A 10,476-nucleotide genomic window follows, 5' to 3' on the forward strand; every position below is an offset into this window, starting at 1 on the left:
CATAACAATTCAACATTTGTAATTATACGAAAAATGCGAAAGTACTTTTCTGAAGGCAATGTGACACGAGCAGTTGCTTTAAAACTTACGATGTAACTGGGTCTCTTGAGTTCAATTGGACATAAATCTTATTACTCTCACATCATCGTGCCTGTTGTGAAACAAAGATCAGAACAACTGTAAATCGTGTCTTGCATATAGGAACACAATGTGATGTATTTCTTTAAACCATAGTTTGAACATGTTTTGAAGTAGTATATCAGTTAAAATACTACGAGTGCTTTCCAGACTATTTTTTTAGTCATTGAAAAGACAATCTGGCAACTTTGTAACAACAACAAAAACACAATTCAGATTTAAATAAAACAAACGTATGATACAGTTTGGCTTTGTTTAATGAAAAACAAGTAATAACAAACTTAAGGCTGCTTTAAAACAAAATTTTGACTGCAACTCATCTGGTGAATATCGTGTGTTTGTTAGTCACAGAAGCAGTGGCGTCACTGGGGGGGTGCGGTCCGCAGCGGGTGACACCCATAAAGGGGGTGACAAAAAATTGAATATTGGCAAAAACTAGAAATTAAAAGCCTGAATGAAAAAATTGAATATCGCAAAAACTAGTAGATTAAAAAATAAATAAATCTCAAGACATATACTCAAATATGTCTAGGCATATCTACTGTAATTATCTAGATCTATATATTTTATTTTAGGTCTTATTGTATATATATATATATTATTTTCTTTGGTAAAAATGTCCAAAACATTACGTGATAACAAAGGGGGGACACAAAGGCATTTTTTTTTGTAAAGAACAAACATTGTTTGTATTTGCATTGTAGTGATTTTATATCTTAGTATTAATAAGGCGATAGAGACTTTATTACTAAATTTTAAGACAAATTAAATTATTAATGAATGTGACATCATTTTATCGTCCAAGTAGCAGCAAGATCAATTGAAAAGGTTCTTTAAAAGAAAACATTTTAATGCCTCTTCAACAACGTAATTCTAGAGTCTCTCCCATTTTTTAGGGCAGTACAAACCAATTTCTAACGTACCATCGTAATATTGACGTTTTTTTTTTGCGTGAACAGAACAGTCCCGCTACAGGACGCCTTTCTAAAAAAAGGAGGATTATCTGAAGACAACAAGACCATTAAAAACTCGCATGAACTACTGCAGTTTTTCTCAAGCTGTGATTGGGGGGAGGGGCGACGCCATGACCGATGGGGAGAGGGTGAAGCAATTCAAATTATTTTACAGGGGTATAATTAAAAAGTTGTCTGTTCATTGTAGTTATCAATCAAATTACGAATATTAACCCAGTGAAATGACATTATCAATGTTTAAAAAGTTAAAATACTGAAAGATAAAGACTTCGTAACTTCTACTAATAAAGATCTTTTAAAATGTTTACCAATTTTGTGTGAGAAGTCTGCAAAAATATCGATTAAAAACTTTTTGAAGAAGATATTTCAAAACTTCTCCACTGACGTGATTTTTTTGGATTGGTCAGAATGGTCAAAATTTGATAGTCAGGATGGTCAAAGTTCACTAGTCAGAATGGTAATCTCTCAAGTGTTTAACATCGTTATGTTGACGACCTTCGTGTGACAAAAACTTAAAAAGTTCGTGGCAAGGCTTCTTACTGAACATGAAGATCATCTTAAGACATACGTGCGCTATATGTACATTGAACATCCCCCGTATGTATTGGCCAATGCTGCCTCCTTCTTGAATAGACGTACATTTTTTACGCAACTTTTTTTAAAACTAGTATAGATAGTGTGCACAGATTCCAAGAAAATATTTCTTTATCGGAACGTCCAACGCCGTTATAATTTAACATTGACGTGGGCTCTTCTTACTACGGGAAGAAAAATACGTTGAAGACGACACATGATGAGAACGAAGGAAAAAGATTGAAGAAGATAACGGCGCTTCAACAGACCACCTTGCTGGATGGCTTGGGAACCTGATGGCTCTCTTAGACTATCTCCAAAAAGGACGTTTTGGGTTATACAAAACAATCTAAAATTATGTACATAGCACTATTTCTGAAAAAAAAAAAGGTTTAGTAAAGGGGGGGGGGGGACACTAGCGGTAAACGCCTCGAATGTCTCTCACACTTCAGGTACGGCCCTCTTCTTAATTGAATTTTATTTGACCTCCAAACTTCTTTCTTGTAGAAATTGTACATGACAGACTTTAGGAAAATTAGTTTCTAAAGCTCAGAAATGCTGAAAAATGCTTAGTGCTTCGCTCCGGGCTTCGATATGTGATCTTTAAACGCTCCCCGAGACTAATAGATGACTAAGGTAGCGGCAAACTTACATTTTCCCCTTTAGATGGTAGTAAAAGTTTGAATAACACAGCAAAATGTTTTATCGTTTCCGTCTAAAAGTCTAACAAAGGAAACATGTTTAGGTGATTTTAATAAATATACAATGTAAAATATGTAAAACTATTGAAAAATGTCATAAACAAAAGGATTTTCAAATAGAATAGACTAATTTTACATTTGTGCAAAAAAATCGATGAAAATAGGCAATCAGCTGACTGTATTGGTTTAACAAAATGAATTTCTATTGGGAAAATTGGATAAAGTTGATAGCGGGAGTAGGGGGGGGGGGGGGAATGACACCCTGAGCTAACCGTACCTGTTGACACCGACCCTAGTGACGCCACTGCACAGCAGAATTCCATTCTTTAAACAATCACTCCTAATCTTTCAAGTTGAAAGGATGCTAGTCATTCAGTGGGGAATCATAATTTTGTTGTTGTTGTTTTATTTTTACATTTCATCAGAGATGGAATCTGGTGGTGACTCGGCCTCAATCTCAACATTTACCAAATCTTCAGTGTCATTGTTGGGGTCGTAGCCGTCCCAGAACTGATCCACGAACTTGGAGCCAGACATATCTCTGTTCTCCTCATCGTTGGAGCACACCATGTCGAGATCAAAGGATGGAATCTCAGCTTCAGTCCCTACGTTGCCGTGCAACTCCTCAATACCGTTTGTGTCTGAAATGATGTGCGATTGGCTGGTTTCTGCTAGAGAACCAACACTTTCAAATGCCCTCGGACTTTGTGTGTTAATAACGCTTTGCGCCTTTGCTGCCGGAACTGAATCCTCGTAAAGAATATCTTTCGGTGATTTGATATGATTTGACTCTGAAATTAAATTATGATTTTCTGAATAGCAGATCAACTGAGGCGAAGATCTGGTGCTGTTTTGTGTATTTTCATGAGACTGATCTTTCGCTATTTGAGAATCTTCGTCAGAAGAAATGTGTCTAGAATCTGAGCCTAGCTTCTCTCGAGAACCCGAGGGAGTATTCTGTCTGTTTTCATCTGCTCTGTCTATCTCAATTTCTTGATTGAGGTACGCCCTGATTCCGTTTCGCATTTGACTCTCGTGACTCGAATCCTCTGGAGATATATCAATTGTAGTGCTAGAGTGATTATCACCAGATCTGCATGCACTGCTACACCTGCTTGAGTTACCGCTGCTGTCTACACTGGAAGAAGAATCGGCGGAAATAACGCTGGTCCTGTCTACGACATCGTTATAGGCGGATACTGTACTAGGATTAGTATTCTGGGGTACTTTTGGGTTCAGTGATGTACTGGACGTGATGATCATGGGAACTGGGGAGATCCGATGACGTCGTCTGGGCAAAGTCTTGGAGTAGCGCACCCTGAAAGAGTCTGTTTCCATCTTAGTAGAAGTCGCGCTGTGGGTGCTGCCGTTTATGGTGAACGCTCCCTGTGGCGCTGTGTTTCTCTGAAACTGTTGCCAGTCTGAGTCTGGGAGTCTATCTTTTGGATTGTGGTCGATGTCGTAGTGAATAGTTTTGTCCGAGGATGGGCTGGAGCACTCCGTCCAACGCAGGACCACCGTGGTGTCGTTCCCATGACCACTGACCCTCCAGGAAGTAGGAGGTCTTACTCCCGCTAATGAGTTCAAGCTGGACTCCAGGGCCGGCGGCAAACCGTACACGGGCATCAGAGCTGTAATGGAAAAACAGTACAAAGCATTTAGAGAAAAATACTTGATGAAAACTTTCACAAATCATTAGGCAATTAGATGACCTAAAGGATTAAAGGATTATCCGCAAATAGTTTAAGGCAAACGTTAAGGGAATGGGGTGCGTATAGGGACTGCGCTAACCCCAAACTATGTATGCATATTTTGTGAATAATACCAAAGACCAGGAAATTCTCTTCATGTCCATAGACTGAGGAGTTCTCTTTATGTTCAAGGTCCCACATAACATCCCCCCTAGAGTCATTTTTCCAAGGAGTATTCATGGAGTCTTAATTAGCTTAAAAATAGTTTTATTAATTCATTTTCTGCAAGTCAGTGTACTGTAGAAAAGAGTTTCTCAAATGTGACTATGGATAGTGTTTGCACAGTCTGGACAGAGACATATTCAGTTCGTCCCTACTCACGCGGTAAGCGACAAATATAAACAGGGGCGGTGTCACGTCCCTAGTGACACCTCATTGTTTACAAAATGAGGACATTGTACCTATCTCAAATCAGGTCAGCGCACTCACGCTTCAATGCCAGAAAGACGCCGATTAAAGCTTAGTTCAAGGCTACAGCAGGGAAACATAATTAACAATCAAAAGGAAAATGTAAACGGGTCAAGGATGGGTATTGAATTGTCACTGTTCTTTATCCTAAAGAAAGATATAAAAGGCGGAGTGTTAGCTTGAGACGAGAGAGAGCTAGAAAGTTAGACTTAGAAGTCGCTAGTTTTTAAAGTAAATATTTACTCATTGATCATTTTCACTGAATCCTGTATCTGTTGTATATATCTTTGTACGTACATTTATTGTTTCAAGTTCAAGTTTTAAATAATTAAAACTAAAGAAAACGTATCAGCACTTTGTTACTTCATTACTTGTTAAAGTGTTTGAACTGTAATCAAGGCACCTCCGAACCCACATATGTCACAAGTTTATAGCATCAAGATCTGTCAGTTAAATAAACGTAATAAACACGTGACAGGCGGAATGGCTATATTTGCATTCGGGCAAATGCCCGGTGGGCCGGTACACAAGTGGACCTGTAGGGCCACCGAAAGGGCTGCATGAATGCCAGTAAATTGTTTCAAGATTTATAATATTCTCTTAAAAGGCAACACTTTGAGCTTTATGATTAAACAAGCCTATTACTAATTTAAAGTATTGTAAATATCCTTCATCCGTATATAGGGCTTCTAGTTGACGTCACTAAACAATAAACAAGAAAATTAAGACATTTATTTCTTATAGAGATCGACGTTAGTGTGAATCCATAAAGGGATCAACAACAATGTTCCAAGTCCTATAGAGGACATGTCCAGTCACATACAAAGTTTTTTTTTGTTTGATGGAGTTGGCCCGCTACGATGTCTTTCATAAATCACAACTATTATCTTGAACAGTGTTGAAATGTGTTGATTGGAATCAAAATGCAAAAGAATCTAAAAAGAAGAAGCAGAAAATAAGTAATAATAACTATTGCTGGAATGCTGCGCAAAATAATATTACAAAGAGAGTTTATGTTATCACAAAAACTCAGAGGCGGCCCCCCCATCGAATTCACCAATGGACCAGGAATATTCAAGCCATAGTCTTGTTTTGATCGTTTGAAGTAATAAATTTTTAAAAATCATTTGACGTTATTTTTCACATAAAAGCAAACAGGACTATACATCGTCTTTGATAAGACACTTCGAACACTTCTGGAATAAGTTAAGTAACGTTATCTGATCACCTAAGAACTTTTTTTTTTAATTTCGGGATCTTTGGGCACCTCTGAGTCCACCCAGGTCTAATGGGATACCTTACATTAGTTGGCGGAAAAGCGGTTGGTCGTTGTGCAGACCATATTACACCCTCGTAAACCGTAGGACACAGAAACAGACGACCTTTACATCATCTGCCCTATAGACCACAAGATCTGAAATGGGAACTTTACTTACTTTACTACAGGGTAATTGTGTACTATGCTTTTCGCATCAGATTCACTTCTTAATGTGATTTACTGTTTACATAATAAATAAATCTGCACCCCCTAAGCAGTAAGAAGATAAGCTATATCTTAATAATTTATAGATGTGAATTTTTTTCCAATTGTTTAATATATTTAAATCTGATCTACGTCTGGCCTCTACTTAGTCTAATTTAGATTGGTATCATTCACCAACTTTATGATGACAACATTTACGAATGAACAGGCTTAACGCCACAAGAAACACTAATGCCAAGACGACAAAGTTATTGACTTAAGTTGAAATACAAAGAGGCTTTACTAGAGCATGAGATTATCTGGACAGCATTTGTTTTACTGAACATAAGGATATTAAAAACAAGTGGATATGTTCTGTTGTGTATGTGTGTAGCCAGCTTTAAGATGCAATCAAACTAGGTTTCCAAGTTATTGAGAAAGCAGTAGGCGATCTATAGGACAGATGATGTTAAGGTCATCTATTTTTTTGCCAATGGTTAACAAGCAGGGTGTCATGTGGCCAGCCCAATGAACAACAGCATTTACTTTGTCAACTAAAGTAGGTACCCGTTAAAGTTGGGTGGACCCAGGGGAGCCCTTAAAATCCCGAAATTCAAAATCCTAGTCTTCACTGAGATGCGCACCCAGGACCACAGGTTCGGAAGCCACCGGCCCCCATGACCTTGTGGGATGGACAGTTAATATAATGGAGGATGAAGAGTGGTATTTGTAAATTGAAGTTCAAATGTCTGAGAAAAATGGCAAGGAGTGAAAGTGAATCCTAAACAATATGTTCGTTAATGGGGGATCTTCAGATGTTTTGAATGTGAATGCTAATGTATATGGTAGCAAGAACTTTTCACATTAAGAGATTCCCCATTCCAAGTTTCAAAATCATCTAATAAATTATTCATGTACTAACTACTATTAAAAAATACACAATGCTTTTGGTGACAGGTATGATTGCATGTCCATGATGTGGCATACAATTTGTGGGCCGGATTGTATAGAAATGCCCGGGCCGGTTTTGACACCCAGTCCGCCCCTGAATAAAGACCATAAAACTAACCTGACACCTGACATCTCCGGTATATATATACACGTGAGAAAATCAAGAAGATTCATTACCCACCTGTTCAACAAAAAGTCCCATCTATATATGAAGTGGATCACATTTTAGTATAGGTCAGATGCAATTCATACAGTCTCCTCCGACTGAGTTTAATTCTTGATATTTCATTAGGGAAAAACGGTTAAGTCTAAATACCTTTACTATACTGGTACTTGTTTTATTTGATAGGAACAACCACGTTCCCCGATATTACATTGTTGCTTTGTTATACATGAGCATTTGGTTATTTTATATCGATGTTATATATTCATTTAGTATTATTAATGCCACTTCCTAGTTATCATTTGTAACCGTGGTTACTTGCCCCTTATTATATTTGATTTGTTATGTTTTACCCATTCCTGGATCTTGGTGATTAATGTCAACGATAAACTTTTCATGAATCTACATGCTATCTAAACTCAAAGAGCGCATGTGAAATGTACTATTCAATGTGTCCGTTGTATCCATTGTAATGTAATCATTTATATTATGCCTCACACCCTAGTGAACTTATGGTTCCTTGGACAGATATGGTTTTGATTAATCATATCACAGTAACTTGATCCCAAGTATTCCTACACTTTAGTGTACTACGCTCATTCCCCCATTTTACTATAACTGATTACTTATTGACAGAATCACATTCAATGGATAAATCTTGACTAGTATCATCCTACATTGTAAGATAATACATTTATTGTGGTTGACTCCCTTGTATTTTGTTTATCATTGAGTTATGTATGCTTTGAGATTTCACGCTAATTGTTTTAAATGCCTTATTGGGATCGATACATAACCTGCATCTGAATGATTGCAAGGCATATGAGAATCCCTGCTCAATGCTTTTAGGAGATTCCTATTTCCTAATAGTCTACATATCGCCAGCCTGGTTGCTGCAATTGGTTGCTGTAACTTGTTGCTGGTAACGCTTTATCAACTTAGACCTGCAGTTACCTACATCTGCGAGATCTCCAAGCAACGCTGTGACCGGAACCGACCACACCAGATATTCTCCCCCCCCCCCCCCCCAATTACATACCTGTCAGCAAAAAGCAATTGCCTACTGTCCCTGGCCATAGAATATTGCCCCAGTGTTCACAGAGCCTACTACCCAATATCATCTGTCCAGTATCCGGCCCAAGCTGTCTACTGCCCAATAGCTACTACCCACTGCCAACTGCTTAGAGCAAACTTCGCTACAGAAAATTAACTGCTGTGAGTTAGCACAGCCATCTACGAGCTATAAACCACAGCTGAGACTTGAGAGATCATTCTACGATAACTACTTCCAACATAGGCTGCAGCACCAACCCTTTCTACTGCTAAACAGGCAGCGGCCTAAGTGACCGGCCTTACCCTAGGGTCAGATTGCCTATAGCATAGAGGACATCCCGAGACGACGTTCTAAGAAAGAGCCGGATGATTCATCCTTCTGAGTGCCAGTCCTATGACCACCAGAAGAAGATTCAGCGGGCTAGCAGCTAAGGAAATAAGTAAACAAGACTTAGGAACACTCTCTCATTCACTCATTAATTAGCAATCTATGATGAGAAATTATTTTATACATTAATGCATCTATTTTGTTTCTCGATTACATTTTTGTTTTCTTTCATCAGTTATTTTGTGTAAATGTATATTCATTAAATTATTTTAATTTATAAATTTAATATACTGGTCTGTTCTTACTGTTAGTTGCGGTATGTCTGTTAAAATATCTTGTATATGTGAGCGGGATAAATAAATCAAATTTCCCCTAGACTTGAGCCAACAAGCCAACAATAATCATTCAAACATCTCGTCACCCCCTCCCTCCCCTCTTTAACCATTTTAACAATGTAATGAAAAGAAACGTAAGGGCTTAGAATTATAACATTTCCATTTTTTTCTTATCAGATATATTGACAATATGTTTCCAATTGAAATGTACGAGATCTAGCCCGGCACCAAACGTCACGAGCTTCACTTCTGTCTTATAGCAAAAGTCCATGTCTAAAAAGGTTGTCTTAAATTACATACAAAGAAAGCTTGCCAATACGCTGGTCAAATTAATTTTTTTTATGTAGATATATATCTTTGGAAAAAAAAATCTAATTGGTCATACAGTGAAAACTCTGGTTTGAACGTTATAATGTTTCAAAATAGAATCATCTATTCAAAAAGGGGGGGGGAGAGTTATTGCTCAAATTTTGTTGTATTCATTCAATAAAGAGTTGAATAAATGAATAGACATACAGGAACACTTTGAGAAGCGTCTTAGGTAGAAATCATGAGCTGGACTGTTAACAGAAGAGATCGATTGTGCACCAATGAAGCATGACAAGAAATAATTCCTAGAATAAGATGATATAGGCCGCCATCAATTTGCTAAAGGAGAGATTTACTTTAAAAAAAAAAACAACTTTTTTTGGTTTCTAGTTTGGATTTTGGTCATTACGCAAGCCACCGAAAGACTTACATAGATCTAGATCTATTGTCTGCATTTTCCAAACGAATTTCTCTTCCTTATTTCAGCCCCCCCCCCCATGTCCTTAACCGAACTAAATAAGGAAACAGAAAGTGGTTTGTTTTTGACGTTCTCCACCATATGGTCATCTCATTTAGTTCTATGTCTAGTCAAGGCAGATCAGCTATAGTGACTTCAAATTGTAGAATCTATTTTTAATTAGAGAAATAAAAAAGAATGAAAAATAGGGGGGGGGGGTGAGCCTACCAAAAAAAAAAAAAAAGTAAAGACGAAGACATATAACAGAAGACAGACGTGTCTCAATCAAACGATTTAATCTATTCTCCCAAAAGTCTATGTTCTCACTTGCACTCACCTGATGTGTTGCTTCAAACTAAATCAGAACACATCCAGATGTTCACGACGACATTGACATCTTGAACTGGATCCAGACTCACACAACACACATCTTCGTACTATCTATACTTGGGTGATACACACACACACACACACGCGCGTAATTATGCCTTACACACATAAAGCGGCACACACACACTAACTGTACATTAGGCCTTACGATCAATAGCATTGTGTTTATTTTTTAAATTTCATTCAACAATATTATTTTTTATAAACATGTGAAATCATCTCTAAAAACAGAAATGTTTAAATGTTCAAGCACAATATAGACATAGATCTATTTGTAAACAAAATAAGAATTAAAAATTTCTGAGGCTTAGGTAGATCTTTTTTTTTTTTTTTTTTGGCCATTCTGTATTTTTTTGTTCATTCCCTTGAAACTGTATTATAATAATTGTTAAGCCAATAAAAGCCACGTGACTTATAGATCACTGAACACAAGAGATTTACCACTCCTTTCCCTCTATATGTTTTTATCAGATCTTCACCGCA

The 10,476-nt window shown here is 37.4% G+C and overlaps 1 protein-coding gene across 1 annotated transcript; it reads right to left on the minus strand.

Annotated features, from left to right (window-relative positions):
* Nucleotides 1-390: 390 nt before the first annotated feature.
* On the minus strand, nt 391-10,086 carry LOC129925632 (uncharacterized). The gene is made up of 2 exons (XM_056025300.1): nt 9,941-10,086; nt 391-4,017 (listed from the first exon to the last, which is right to left on the minus strand). The coding sequence occupies exon 2, from the start codon at nt 4,010-4,012 to the stop codon at nt 2,798-2,800; it is 1,215 nt and encodes a 404-aa protein (XP_055881275.1). The 5' UTR covers nt 4,013-4,017; nt 9,941-10,086; the 3' UTR covers nt 391-2,797.
* Between the last annotated feature and the right edge of the window lie 390 nt (nt 10,087-10,476).

This window comes from Biomphalaria glabrata, chromosome 4 (assembly GCF_947242115.1).
Source record: "Biomphalaria glabrata chromosome 4, xgBioGlab47.1, whole genome shotgun sequence".
NCBI classification, from domain to species: domain Eukaryota; kingdom Metazoa; phylum Mollusca; class Gastropoda; family Planorbidae; genus Biomphalaria; species Biomphalaria glabrata.